At 46.7% G+C, this 14933-nt stretch overlaps 1 protein-coding gene across 3 annotated transcripts; it reads left to right on the top strand.

The window, feature by feature from the left end:
- Position 1: 1 nt before the first annotated feature.
- On the top strand, positions 2-14177 carry GTF2H4 (general transcription factor IIH subunit 4). Of its 3 annotated transcripts, none has more exons than XR_015948321.1 (14): positions 2-80; positions 1267-1403; positions 2642-2746; positions 3003-3134; positions 5259-5355; positions 5581-5669; positions 6446-6557; positions 6655-6723; positions 7704-7787; positions 8395-8598; positions 10395-10525; positions 11197-11244; positions 12342-12420; positions 13478-14177. XR_015948321.1 is itself a non-coding variant. In XM_035107219.3 (14 exons), exons 2-14 carry the CDS (start codon positions 1273-1275, stop codon positions 13648-13650), a joined length of 1383 nt encoding a protein of 460 aa, XP_034963110.1. In that variant the 5' UTR covers positions 2-223; positions 1267-1272; the 3' UTR covers positions 13651-14177. The 3 variants fall into 3 exon arrangements, 2 of the variants coding, with proteins under 2 accessions (XP_034963110.1, XP_034963109.1); XM_035107219.3 differs by having other exon boundaries at positions 2-223; positions 8395-8527; XM_035107218.3 differs by having other exon boundaries at positions 8395-8527.
- Positions 14178-14933: the final 756 nt, after the last annotated feature.

Raw genomic sequence — 14933 nt, forward strand, 5'->3', positions numbered from 1 at the left:
TAGGAAGAGGAAGGGCTTTGCTGGGTTGTCTGAGCCAAGAGAAATCCGGAGGAGCTGAAGATCGGGAAAATGCATGCGAGGTGAGGACTGGACCGAGTCTCTTTGCAGGACGGTAAAAAGGAAGAGAGAGAGAGAGAGGAGAGCGCAGCGCTGCAGCTCCGGGAGCGCGTGCTAGGAAGGAAGTTCCATTGAATTCAATGGGACTTACTCTCACGTGAGCGAGGTGAGGGTTGCAGCCTAAGGGGACGTTGCAGAAAGGAAAAAAAGGGGTTCCTCAAGGCGACGGGACTGTCTGGGAATTAGTTGTGGGGCGGAGAAGTGCAAGCACAAAGCCGCATGCATTGCCAAGAAATTGCAAAAGACGTTTGCAACCGTCTTGCAACGAACGATCGGTGCAATTCCTATCCAGGCTTTCCGAGTAAGCACCATTCCAAGGCGGCTCTCAAGCAGTTACTGCCTAAGAGTAGCTCCCGCTGGATTTACCGTAGTGAGGCTTACTCCTGAGTAGACGTTGCACCTTCAGAACCTGGCTGAGGAGGATTGCAGCCCGTAGTGGAAGTAAGGGCAATTGAGGCCGGCAGGGAGGGGGCGGAGAGACTTCCTGATTAAAAATATGGAAGATTATTTTATTGCTTGAGCTGGTTCCCGCCTCAGGGTAAGGGCTCTTTGTATTTGTAAGATATTAAGCTTGCATGTATTCATGTAGATTTGTTGTTCTGTTTTAAACCAATAATTTTTTTAAAAAAAACGCATACACCTTATTTTTCTGATTATATATTATTTGACCGATAATAATGTATTTGTGTGTGTGTGTGTAACAGAATTATGTATTCCACGTAATCATAAAAAAATGCTAAGCAGTCACATATTATTGCAACCTGATCTGGGATCTTTTTGGTTAAAGTAATCTGGAAAAAGAAGAAGAATGAGCTTGCAATGTTGCACAGGAGCAAGGATCCTGACCCTGCTTGTGTCTATGTTCTGCATAGCAGGCCAAGCTCAGGCTGTTATACTTTCGGCAGGGTGTTTCTTCTTCTTCTAGAGACTCTTAATGTCAGGGTCATGGGTTCGAGCCCCACGTTGGGCAAAAGATCCCTGTATTTCTGGAGGTTGGGCTAGATGACCCTCGTGGTCTCTTCCCACTCTGCAGTTCAGTGATTCACAATTGGGTGCTTACCTGTGCTGATAATGATTGGGTTCAGAATCCCATTTCCCCCCCCCCCAAAAAATACATATATATATGTTAAAACATCCTTCCTCCTGTAGATTACTATGGAGTCAATGATGAAATTGCAGAGGGTACAGCTGAAATGCAAGAACCTTCATGAATTCCTGCGGGGCCTCAGCCCTGGCATCTTAGACCGGCTCTACAACCATCCTGCCACATGCCTAGCTGTCTTTCGGTGAGCAAGAACCCCCTTCCCAAATATTGGGGTGCTGGCCAGAGCGGGGAGGGTGGAATAAAAGAATCGTTTTACTTTCCTAACTAGATTTTTTTACAGTTCAAGCTTAACCATGCTTACTCAGTAGTAAGTCCTGTTTATATGTGGCTTACTCCTGGGTAAGTGGAGTTAGGATTGCAGCCTTAGGCTTGATCTTAACTGAGTCACGAATCCTCGATTCTCTAAAGTTGCCTGCGCTGGGGGAGAATCCTGCTGTAAACAAGATGTGCAGATATTTTATTTTATTGTACAGTAGTACCTCGGGTTACGAACACGATCCGTTCCGGGACACAGTTTGTAACCTGAAATGGTCGTAACTCGAAGTGCCATTTTGCGCATGCGCAAAGCACAATTTCTGAGATTTCTGCACTTTGTGCATGCGCAAACCGCGCCCCCGTTTCTGCACATGTGCAGAATGCGCGCCCAGCAAAAATACTTCCGGTTTTGCGGAGTTCATAACCCAAGGTGTTCGTAACCCGAGGTACGACTCTATGTGCATTCTGGTGTCTTGCTTCAATGTGCTTTTAGTATTTAATTGCATCCATTCACAAGAACAGGAAAAGGCGAGTCTTTTTTTTTTAGCAGTAGTATTCCAACAAGTTGTTGTTTTAGATGAGCCAGTGATTCCCATGGTTATATTTTGTATTGTTTTCTGGTTTTTCATGTTGCACATTGCCCTTGATAGTTTATGCGAACAGGTGCTATATAAAATCCTTTAAATACATAAATAAAATAAACAGTAGCATGTTTCCAAGTTTTTAAAAAAGTCGATCCTTAAAATACTTGATCGGCATCACTTGTGAAAGCAGTTTTGCTACACGCTAAACCGTCCACACGTTGATCTGTGTGTTTTAAACAATTTATTCCAGCTCAGCCTTCCCTAACTAATTGTCTTCTGTACATTTTTGGACCATGGCAAATGGTCAAGAGGGGTGGGAATTGTCTCCAGCAATATCTTGAGCGCCAAAGGTTCCCCACCCCTACTGTTGACCCTTAATGGTGCCTTCTGAGCAGTAGATGCTGTGGCTAATCTCTGACTCTCCAGATGTAGTTCCCATTAGCATTGTCAACGGGGCACGGGTAATGGGAGCTGTTTTTTAGAAACGCCCGGAGGGCCTCGGATTAGCCACCCCCTGCGTTATGGTATAAAAGCATTTAGTGTTCACAGCGCTGCTGGCCTTGCGTTCTTGCATTTTCAGGGAGCTGCCGGGGTTGGCCAAGAACTACGTCATGAGGATGCTTTTCCTGGAACAGCCCCTCCCTCAGGCCGCTGTGGCATCGTGGGTCAAGAAGGAATTCACCAAGTGAGTTGCGACAGGACAGTGTGGGAGCAAAAGCTCAGGCTGTGTAGCAAGGCATCAGAACAGCAAGAGAAACCAAGCTGCTGTTCTGTGGAAGCCTGGTGATTCACACACACACAGATGAGTTTCCGAGTATCTTCTGGTCCAATTCTTATATTACGTTCTTCCCTTCGACAAGGGAACAGCCCAGCTGATCCTTATCTTCCCCAGAGCCTGGTTTTGCACTCAGCTTAGCGCACAATTGCTTCTTGCCTTCCAGGGAGCAGGATGAAAGCTCGGATGTTTTGCTGGGGTTGCGGCTCTGGCACACGCAGGTGCTCCCCGGCGGCCTCCAAGGAATCGTCTTGAACCCCATCTTTAAGGAGAACCTGCGCATCGCCTTGCTGGGAGGGTAAGCGAGAGCCACGGAGAGAATTAGGAACCGAGGGAGTGGCTCGGTGCATTTAATGCACTGAGGATAATCCCCTATGTGCCTGTGTTCACATGTAACGCTAAACCATAGTTTGCTTTAACCTCAATTTGTTCAACAAGCAAGCCACAGATTGTTTATTCTTCACTTGCTTTTGTTTTTAAGCTGCTCTTGTCTTGTACAATACTCAAACCGAGGCGTACTTAAACCGAGGTATGACTGTATCTCTGTAACATATAAGGTTCTGAGGTGGGGTGGGTTAACCAAGGTTGTTGGCTGAGGCATAATGCCAAACAACAGTTAAAACAGGGCACAGTTTGTAATCCAGCAACAAGCCATGGGTTCACCTTGTTTCTAGGAAACAAACCGTGGTTAATCAGCTGGGCTGGATCCAGACATTCAGACCAATCAGATCTTTGCGAAACAAACCATGGTTAGGTGTAAAGCGCAAACCAGGCCTCTGACTGATGTACTTTGGTTGCATTGCATTAGGAATGCTTTCCTTAATAAATAGAGCAATGAAATAAAGAAAACTTTTCTAATGGCTCCACACAGATATAGTGGGGCGACTTGCAAACCATGGGTTTTTCAGACACTTGCCTTCTCCTTGCATGTTATTTATTTATTGCACATTTTTATGGTTTGCTTTAGCCATCGTTTAATGCTCACGCTGGCATTGGCAGAGACATGGTTGCATCTAGTCCAGGGTTTCCCAAACTTCAGTCTCCAGCTGTTTTTGGACTACAACTCCCATCATCCCTAGATAGCAAGATGGTCAAGGATGGTGGGAACTGTAGTCCAAAACCAGCTGGAGACCCACATTTGGGAAACCCTGGTGTAATCAGTGATTGGGAACGGCATGCTGCATATTCCTTGTCAATCTCCCCTCCGAGAAACCATGATTACTAGAAGCAAAACAAACCAAGCAAATGGGATTGATTTGAAGCACTGTACTAGGAATTGCCCTGAGAGCTGGAGAGGAGCCTTTCATGTCATGGAATGCAATTCACCATGATGCGGAGGGTAAAAGGTTTGGGAGCAAAAGAGCACGTAGATTACAACCATTCTGTTTCCGACTGAGAACGACATTGTCGCTTTCATACCTGTGGAAGCCAATGGTGGCTGCGTTTCAGAATGCCAGCTCTCGTGTTATTCGGCCAGGGGTCATGGCTTTGAGAAACCTCTGTCCCTCCTGCAGCTTTCTGCTGGCTCTATAACTGTCCAACAGCATTCCTTGCATCTCGTCTTCTTTCTCCGTCCGCGGTTGGAGGATGGATGGCGGCTAACAGACTGAGGTTGAATCCTGACAAGACAGAAGTACTGTCTGTGGGGGACAGGAGGCGGGCAGGTGTGGAGGACTCCCTGGTCCTGAATGGGGTAACTGTGCCCCTGAAGGTCCAGGTGCGCAGCCTGGGAGTCATTCTGGACTCTCAGCTGTCCATGGAGACGCAGGTCAATTCTGTGTCCAGGGCAGCTGTTTATCAGCTCCATCTGGTACGCAGGCTGAGACCCTACCTGCCCACGGACTGTCTCGCCAGAGTGGTGCATGCTCTAGTTACCTCCCGCTTGGACTACTGCAATGCGCTCTACATGGGGCTACCTTTGAAGGTGACCCGGAAACTACAACTAATCCAGAATGCGGCAGCTAGACTGGTGACTGGGAGTGGCCGCCGAGACCACATAACACCAGTCTTGAAAGATCTACATTGGCTCCCAGTACGTTTCCGAGCACAGTTCAAAGTGTTGGTGCTGACCTTTGAAGCCCTAAATGGCCTCGGTTCAGTATACCTGAAGCAGCATCTCCACCCCCATCGTTCTGCCCAGACACTGAGGTCCAGTACCAAGAGCCTTCTGGCGGTTCCCTCGTTGCGAGAAGCCAAGTTGCAGGGAACCAGGCAGAGGGCCTTCTCGGTGGTGGCGCCCGCCCTGTGGAACGCCCTCCCATCAGATGTCAAAGAGAAAAACAGCTACCAGATTTTTAGAAGACATCTGAAGGCAGCCCTGTTTAGGGAGGCTTTTAATGTTTAATAGATTATTTTCTTTTGCTTTCTGAGAGCCACCTGGGGTATAAATAATAAATTATTATTGTTATTGTTATTTCTGCAGAGGCAAGGCCTGGTCTGATGACACTGGCCAGCTGGGCCCCGACAAGCACGCCCGGGATGTCCCTTCTCTTGACAAGTACGCCGAGGAGAGGTGGGAGGTGAGTGTTTTGTTTGTGCTCCATTACAGGGCTCCATCATAGGAGTCTTTTGAGGAGGCCACCTGGCTGCTGATTCTCAGTCTGGGCCGTGGGAAGATGGATTGTTTGCCCGGCCATTTGCCACAGTTGTGGTAGAACAGTGTGGATGCACCTGTTTCCAATGGCCAACCAGTCTGGACAAACCCTTTGTCTCCCACCCGGTTCCATTTTTGTGCCTCCTCCTAGGTCATCCTGCATTTCATGGTGGGCTCTCCAAGTGCAGCCGTGAGCCAGGACTTAGCTCAGCTACTCATTGAAGCTGGACTGATGAAGAGGTGAGTGGCAAAGAAGAAAGGGCCAGACAGGCAGATAGACAAACTATGGGGTTCAGGGAGTAGGAATGAATGGCAAAAGAAGCTATCTCAGCGTCCTATGCACATTTCTCAATAGTGGTCCTGTCTGATTAGGGGTCACAAACCATGTCACTCTTTTTTTCTTCTTTTTAATTTATTTAATCAATTTTTCGATACAAGCATCAACCACAAAAGACACAACAAAAACCATGATAACACAATTTGACAATTCAAATATGAATACACTGATATGCCTATGACACCTTTTTTTAAAAAATATTCTCCCACCTCTCTCTCCTCCCTCTACTTCCCACCACTATCCGCCTGATCGCTTAAATGTTCGTTCCAGATTTCTTCATATTTATCCATTCTTATTTTGCGTTGACATGCAATTGGTTCGTATGTAGCTAATCTGTCCATATTATCAATCCATGTGCTCAATGGAATCTTTTGGCGGCTCTTCCAATTCATCAAAACAAGTTTTTTTTTTTGCTTCTAACATAGGACTGGAAAGGAATTTTCTTTTTGCAGAAAATGGCTCTCTTTTCATGATAAATAAACTGGGGAGGAGGAAAAAATGCGGCACCTATATCTTTTCCTCCACCGAGTATTACCTCTGGCCCCACCTACCACTGCCAGGTGGCTCTCAGAAAGTTGAACGAAAAACTTTTCCCTCTCCTGATCTAGACCCAAGTACACCACAGAGGAGTAAGTACCTCATTCTGTTTTCCTCCAGCCTCTGTGTGTTTCCTCCTTAGTTCTGAACCTGGGGAGCCCCCCTGCATCACATCTTCCGGCTTCCAGTTCCTGTTGCTGGATACCTCATCTCAGCTCTGGTATTTCATGCTGCAATATCTCCAGTCAGCTGAGGTGAGGAGAAGAGGGGGCAACTTCCCCGGCTCTGCCCCCCCCCCAGCTCTGGCTATCTCCCTGCTGTGTTTTAACCACCTTTTCTTTCCCCCTACAGACCCGGGGCATGGATCTGGTGGAGATTCTTTCCTTTCTCTTCCAGCTCAGCTTCTCCACTCTCGGCAAGGTGAGTGAAAGAAGGAGCGGTGTTTAAATTTCTACACCTCTCTTGCCCCCCTAGGCTCCCAGGTGGCAAACAACAAAGTAGCCTAAAAGCAATTGAAAATACAAGGAATGTATTTAGAACTTCAGGGTTGTCAGGAAGCATGGTCTTTCAGCCATCCAATTCCTCCTGGGTGTTAATAATGGTAAAGGCAGGCACAGCTTACCAAGGGAAGGCATTTCACAGATAGGGAGCCACCACTGAAGAGACCCTGCAGCTCCATCCAGGCAGTAGCAGTAGTGGCACCATTCCCCGTTGATCGTAGGGTCTGTGATGGTTGATATTGGAAAGGGGGAGCACTCTTTTAGTGGAGCTTATAAAGCAGGGAGCATAATTCTGCATTGCAGGGAAAACATTCCCCTTTCCCCCAGATGCCTTTTAGGATTGATTCCTGTTTATTTCCCCATTTTTAACTTGACAAATCTTTATTGTGTCCCTTCTTAGTTTTTTCCCCCTCCACATAAGAAGCTACATTACCTCTTGGGAATATGCTTCAGCCTGGACAGTTGCCCAAAGAGGAAGGCAACCTCAGACTGGAAAAGAGTCCTTGCCCCTTTCAACTGTGATTTTTATAAGACTGCAGAGGTGGGGGAAACTTCCACAAGAATACCACATTCTTAGTTTTAGTCACTTGGGGGTGCTGTTTACATTGGGCTTCAGGAAAACAAAGCATGGTTAAGTGTGTTATGTCTGTAGAGAGCCACTGTGGGCTCTTTCACAAATGCAGGTTCTATCGCTTGATATCAGCAGCATCCGGCGGTGATGTTGACCTGCATGTGTGAATGCGCTATCACTGCAACAGATTTCACATTGCCTCCTGGCGGTTTTCAGTAGTTTGGCCTGATTCGGCTGGCAGGCACGAAGCATTGAATGATCCAAGTGGTGCCCCCCCCCCACCATGTGTGTGAGTAAATCAGCCCCCAGTTCCACCCATCTGTTCCCAGGACTATTCCGTGGAAGGGATGAGCGAGTCTCTGCTGAATTTCCTCCAGCACCTTCGGGAATTTGGCCTCGTCTTTCAGAGAAAGGTAAGACCCCCAAGGACGTTGGCTGAGTTAGATCGTATGTGGGGTTTTCCGGGAATCATAGAATCATAGAGTTGAAAGAGACCAGTCCAACCCCCTGCCAAGCAGGAAACACCATCAAAGCATTCTTGACATGTGGCTGTCAAGCCTCTGCTTAAAGACCTCCAAAGAAGGAGACTCCACCACACTCCTTGGTAGCAAATTCCACTGCCGAACAGCTCTTACTGCCAGGAAGTTCTTCCTAATGTTTAGGTGGAATCTTCTTTCTTGTAGTTTGAATCCATTGCTCCGTGTCCGCTTCTCTGGAGCAGCAGAAAACAACCTTTCTCCCTCCTCTATATGACATCCTTTTATATATTTGAACATGGCTATCATATCGCCCCTTAACCTTCTCTTCTCCAGGCTAAACATACCCAGCTCCCTAAGCCGGGAAAGAACAGGGTGGGGGAAAAGAACAGAAAGTTGTACTCCACCTACTGCAAAGATGCGGAACTTAAATGAGTTCAAAGTGGAAGTTTGGAGTGGCACTTGTAAGCAGAGCTAGGTAGGTTTGAGGGATTTCAAGCCTGCAGGCGCCTTGCTGTCATTATCCGTCCTTCTCCCCTTCCAGAGGAAATCTCGCCGTTACTACCCGACACGGCTGGCCATCAACCTCTCCTCCGGCATCTCGGGCACCACAGTGGACACCCATTACCAGGGCTTCATAATTGTGGAGACCAACTACAGGATCTATGCCTACACAGGTCAGAGGCTGACTCCCAAGGTGGATCTTAGTGTCTGCATGCCTCCCAGGTGCAATTCCTGGTATCTCCAGGTAGGGCTGTGAATGCCCCCTGCCTGAAACTTTGGAGAGCCCCAGCTAATCCGTGTTTCCCATATTATTAATGATTGATTGATTGATTGAATTTATATACCACCCTGCACCTGGGGGGGTCTCAGGGCGGTTCACAGAATAAAATCAAGGTATAAAGCAACAAAATACCTAATAAAAACAACAACACAATAGCCCCCCCCCAAAAAAACCCCACATTTTAAAAGGTCATAGGATGTAAATCAGATCAGCCAAATGCCTGGTTAAAAAGGAACGTTTAAATGTGTATAATGAAGGCGCCAGACGAACTTCCCTGGGGAGAGCATTCCACAGACGGGGAGCCACTGCAGAGAAGGCTCTGTTCTCGTGTTGCCACCCTCGGACCTCTCAAGGAGGAGGCACACAAAGGAGGGCCTCAGAAGATGATCTCAGGGTCTGAGTGGGTTCATATGGAAAGAGGCGGTCCTTGAGGTATTGCAGTCCTGAGCCATTTAAGGCTTTACAGGTCAAACCTAGCACTTTGCATTGAATTGGGCTCGGAAACTAATTGGTAGCCAGTGCAGTCGGACCAGGATTTGTGTAATATGCTCAAACCGTCTTGCTCCGGTGAGCAACCTGGCCGCTGAATTCTGCACTTGGGTCTCTGGCGGCTTTTGGACTACAGTTCCCTATCATCCCTGGCCACCGGTCCTGCTATAGCTAGGGAAGATGGGAGTTGTAGTCCAAAAGAACCTAGAGACCCAAGTTTGGGAAACCCCCGTTTTCAACCTTTTTTGGGCAAAGGCACACTTGTTTTGTGAAAAAAACCACGAGGCACACCACCATTAGAAAATGTTTAAAAAATTAACTCTGTGCCTATATTGACTATATATAAAGTAATTCTCCCACGGCACACCAGGAAACATCTCGCGGCACACTAGTGTGCCACGGAACAGTGGTTGAAAAACACTGCCGTAGACAATACTGAACTAGGTGGCTCGGTGAAGCGACTCAGTATAAGGCAGCTATCTATGGTCGTCTTGTTTGTGGTTTTGTGGGCCTCCCCGCCACAACCTCTGCAGATCCAAAATGATGACACGGGTTTTGTAACCCAGTGGCACTTAAACGCGGAGAGGAGACCAAGGTAGGTAGCCCCTAATTATCCATGACCCTCTTGGAGGGCTTTTGTGAATGCCAGGTTCACTCGGGGTCTAGTTCAGGACTAGGAAGCTCCTAGGTCAGACTGTTTGTCCACTCAACTCAATGGAAATGCCTGAGGTTGAATCTGAGACCTTCTGCAGGCAAGGTAGGTTCTCACAGGGAACCAGGCAGAGGGCCTTCTTGGTAGTGGCGCCCGCCCTGTGGAACGCCCTCCCGTCAGATGTCAAGGAAATAAACAACTATCTGACTTTTAGAAGACATCTGAAAGCAGCCCTGTTTAGGGAAGCTTTTAATACTTGATGAATTATTGTATTTTAATATTTTGTTGGAAGCTGCCCAGAATGGCTGGGAAAACCCAGCCAGATGGGTATTATTATTATTATTATTATTATTATTATTATTATTATTATTATTATTATTATCATTAAGCACCCAGGTTTTAAGAATTTTCCATTCTTGGGTTCAGCTGTGAAATAATACTAGAAGAGAGTACATGTGAGCATGTGCAGAGTAACTTTTTGTTCATCTTGCACGCACCAAAACAATCTCAGCTTGGTAGACATTTTTCTGGGTAGAAGGGGTGTACTTACTTTCAAAAGTTAAGCTCTTGACTTTCTCTCTCTCTCTCTCTCTCTCTCTCTCTCTGCCCTGGTTTGCAGATTCTGAACTACAGATTGCGCTCATCGCCCTCTTTTCCGAGATGCTCTACCGCTTCCCCAACTTGGTGGTGGCTCAAGTCACCCGGGAGAGCGTGCAGCAAGCCATCGCCAATGGCATCACGGCAGACCAGGTGGGGAACCAGGGAGAGGCTGTTGGGTTAACCAGTTTAAAGGGAGCCTAGCAGAGTGTCAATTCTTCGGCATCAATTCTTCTGAAGAATTGACACTCTGCTAGGCTCCCTTTAAACTGTTAACCGAAGAACTGATGCTTTTGAATTATGGTGCTGGGGGAGACTCTTGAGAGTCCCATGGACTGCAAGAAGATCAAACCTATCCATTCTTAAGGAAATCAGCCCTGAGTGCTCACTGAAAGGACAGATCCTGAAGCTGAGGCTTCAATATTTTGGCCATCTCATGAGAATAATCCTTGGAAAAGACCCTGATGTTGGGAAAGATGGAGGGCACAAGGAGAAGGGGATGACAGAGGACAAGATGGTTGGACAGTGTTCTCGAAGCTACGAACATGAGTCTGACCAAACTGCGGGAGGCAGTGCAAGACAGGAGTGCCTGGCGTGCTCTGGTCCATGGGGTCACGAAGAGTCGGACACGACTAAACAACAACAACAGCAGAGTGTAGTTTGCTTCTGTCTACTGGGCTGGTTAGCCTGCCTTCCTTTGGATGTTTCCCAGCACAGACGAAGCCACCACTGGGAACAGTGGGAAGCCGTCTAGAAATGGCGTCAGTCAAATAGTATTAAGGCCAGCTCTGCTTCATTCCCTTTTTATTTTCTCCGTCCCGCAGATCATTCATTTCCTACGTACCAGAGCTCACTCTGTGATGCTGAAACAGGTGAGGATTACGGCAGGGGGTGTAAAATAAAAAAATTCCTTCAGTAGCACCTTAAAGACCAACTAAGGCAGGGGGTGTGGTCACTCAGTGGATGGCTGCATATAAAAGAATCACACCTCCCTTTCCAAAGGGTTTGGTGCTGTTTTTAATGACTTTGTGGGATAAGTCTGTGTTCTAGCTCAGCTGTTTGGAGGCAGAATACCAGTTGCCAGGAATCACAAGTCGGGAGAGGGATATTTTTATGCTGTGAACCGCCCTGAGGTCTACGGACAAAGGGCAGTACAGTGGTACCTCGGGTTACAGACACTTCAGGTTACAAACTCCGCTAACCCGGAAGTATTACCTCGGGTTAAGAACTTTACCTCAGGATGAGAACAGAAATTGCGTGGCGGCGGCAGCGGGAGGCCCCATTAGCTAAAGTGGTACCTCAGGTTAAGAACGGTTTCAGGTTAAGAACGGAGGTACCACCAGAGGTACCACTGTATATAATTTTATTATTGTTAATTAGTGTTGCACTCAGGCTACACTTTTGGGTTTCCCGTGAGCATCTGGGTGGCCACTGTGAGAACATTGTGCTGGACTAGATGGGTCATTGGGCCTGATCCTGCGGGGCTCTTATGAAAGGCTAAGGATGGGCGTCACATGTTGGCAAGAGAAATTGGAATGTGGCCTCGAGGATTCTGGGTAACCTATGCTAGGGAGATTCCAATGCAAGCCTCGGCTGCTGCAGCAATAGGAATACCGTATTGGCCCGAATATAAGCTGCACCTTTAAAATTGGAGGGGGGGAATAAATAAATAAAAGCCGAATATAAGCGTTTCCCTTTCCTCGCTCTCTCCCTTCCTGGCCTTGGGGGAGGACGGGGGACCACGCACGGGGTGGGCGCCACTCCGTCACACTCCTGGTGCTGTTTTCCTCGCGCTCCTGGCTGCATACTGTAAGGTCGTGAATATAAACCACTCTTTAACTTTTCACGGTTGGAATTGGGGGGGGAGTGGGGCTTGTATTTCAGGCCAATATGGTAGATCGTTTTTTGTTTTCCGCATTGTCTTTTCCATATGCGTCCCTGACTCTTTCTCTGATGTCTTGCCCCATAGACCCCGGTGCTTCCTCCCACCATCACAGATCAGATCCGGCTGTGGGAACTGGAACGAGACAGACTCCGCTTCTCTGAGGGTGAGCGTTGGTGGGTGAGGAACCCCGGTGGGGTGGAAAAGAGGGAAGAACATGGGGAAGAGAAGGGGCATATCTCTAGAGGAAATATCTCTGTGTTTTGGTAGATTATTTTTCCCTTTTCCACACACACACACACACACCACTTCCTTCTTGCTTTGGATCCACCTTTTTGGGTTCACCCATGTTGGGTTTTTCCCCCTTCCTTCTTTCACATCAAGCTCTCATTCCTCTTTTGCCTCCTCCACGGTCCGAAGCAGCAATGCTTCTGAATACTGTACCAGTTTCTGGAAACCACAGAAGAGGAGCATGCCAGTTGTGTTCTCATCAGGGTGGATAAAAATCAATGATTAAAAATAATAATCAGTTTTTTAAAAAATTTAATCGGATTTTTAAAATAAAATGCTTTTGGAGGAAAAATCTTTCTAAACGTACTTTTCTACCGTATTTAAGTTACTTTATATTCCAAATGCCATTCATCAGGAAATAAGGATGTGTGCTAAAACCCAGCTTTTTATTTAAAAAAATTGTTTAACCACATCAGTTAATAAACATAGATACATATGCTATAATGTTGTTGTTTTAGTTCATTTTTTTAAAAAAATTGTTATTAAGGAAATGATTATTTTTCTCCTAGTAAAGCACAGCAGAAAAGTTGTCCTAATATGGACAGTTAACTTATTAAACCTCACAATAATTTTGTAATCATCTGTCTATTTCTAATAGTACAACCAATTTCGTAATTTTTGATATAACTGTAAAAACTACTCTGAAATTCCAAAAATGAAACCATCTTGTTGTAAATTTTAAGATTATGCCTCTTACTGACTAGTGATTTAAATCGATTTGATTTAAATCAAATCCACCCTGGTTCTCATCCCCACTTCTTTGCATCCACCATCTCCCCCTCAGTCCTCTCCCTTGTGCCTTTCCCATCTCTTTTCCCTGACCCTTCTCTGCCTGCCTCCCCATCTTCTCCTTGCATATGAAACTCTTGAGCCCTCCTCTGTCCTTTTTCACCATGTCTTTCTGCTCTCTCGCTCTCTCGCTCTCCCCCCAGGTGTCCTCTACAACCAGTTCCTGTCCCAGGTTGACTTCGAGCTTCTGCGCAACCACGCGAAGGAACTCGGGGTCCTTGTCTTCGAGAACCCGGCCAAACGTCTCATGGTGGTGACGCCCGCCGGCCACTCAGATGTCAAGCGCTTCTGGAAGCGGCAGAAACACAGTTCCTGAAGGCCGGGGAACTGCCGGCACTCCCATATCTCTCTCCTTGCACTTTCTGATGGGAAACGGAAGTCGGGGTGGGGGTGTGGCTGCATCCTCCTGCCCCTAACTGTCAAGGAGCAGCAGAGAGACAGAGAGGAAGGAGAAGAAGGTTTCGTAGGGGTTGCCTGATGACTCCCCTCCGGTCAAGAACGGATGAAGAGGAGCAGCAAAACATCTCTAGGTTCAGCTTCCTCTTAACAGAAGTGGCTAGAGCTTGCCTGCTGCCACTCGTTCTCTGAGCGGATGTGGCCCTGCTGTTCTAGTTGAGCTACTGCTGATACAGAATAGGTTAAGACAACTAAACAGCCATTAAAAATGTACATGCCAGGGTGCCAGAATGGATTTGGAACAGACTCGTACCGTTTAAATGGTAATTCGATCTAAAACCTCGATCGAGCAGTTGAACAGCATTGGGTCAAATTTGTAAATAGTCTCTTTTTTGTAATGTTTTTATTGGGATAGAAGTATCAATAAAACACCCACATCTGAAGTTATTTTAGATGGGTTCCTTTCCCTTCTCTCCTCGCATTATGAAGGAGTTCAGCACGCCGGTTTGCCGAGTACATCGAGGAAACCCTAAGAGAGGTCAAGAACTGCAGGCAAATGTGCTTCCTCTGGACTATGTGCGAAAGTTGAATCAACCCTTGTTTGAGCCAGGTGGTTAATCAGCCCTGAAAAGTAGCCCACAAAAAACTGAATAGTCTGCATGAAATGTATTTTATCCTGTCTTCTGAAGTGGGCATAATTGTGCAGGATAATGGGGCTTGCTCCCTTGTGAGTGGGTGACTGGGCTTTCAGGCTGCAATCCTGCACACACTAGGTGCCAGATTGTGATAGGTGCCAGATTGCAAGTGTGATGGGGGGGGGGCAATGTCACATGTGTGACATTCTGCGCATGAGCATCACACCTCCCTCCCTGAACCAGGCAGAAGCCTCCTGGGCTTTGAGAAGGAGGGGAAAATTTAAGGGACTAGCCTAGTCCCCCTCGTCCACTGACTGCACACCACTGGTGGGATATAAAGGTAATTATTTAGTATTGCAGTATTGGCAGAAAATGGTATAGATAGATGTAGGTATTAAAATATTTCTTTTAATTTATTTGACAGAATCTGGATTAATTAAAAAAAACACCTTTATGCGGTTTACATAAAGTAAGAGTTTAAAACAAGTTTAACCTAAAAGAATGACAAAAATACAAAAGAAACCCACAGTTTCAATATATACATTATAAAATGAAATCACGTATTGAA

Source organism: Zootoca vivipara, chromosome 2 (genome assembly GCF_965207765.1).
Source record: "Zootoca vivipara chromosome 2, rZooViv2.hap1.1, whole genome shotgun sequence".
In the NCBI taxonomy this organism is placed as follows: domain Eukaryota; kingdom Metazoa; phylum Chordata; class Lepidosauria; order Squamata; family Lacertidae; genus Zootoca; species Zootoca vivipara.

Excerpts from the sequence above, each read along its gene's own strand:
- GTF2H4 (XM_035107219.3), top strand. The coding sequence starts at position 1,273 with ATGGAGTCAATGATGAAATTGCAGAGGGTACAGCTGAAATGCAAGAAC. Across the intron at positions 6,558-6,654 it reads AATATCTCCAGTCAGCTGAG|ACCCGGGGCATGGATCTGGT; the intron begins GTGAGGAGAAGA and ends TTCCCCCTACAG. Across the intron at positions 12,421-13,477 it reads CAGACTCCGCTTCTCTGAGG|GTGTCCTCTACAACCAGTTC; the intron begins GTGAGCGTTGGT and ends CTCTCCCCCCAG.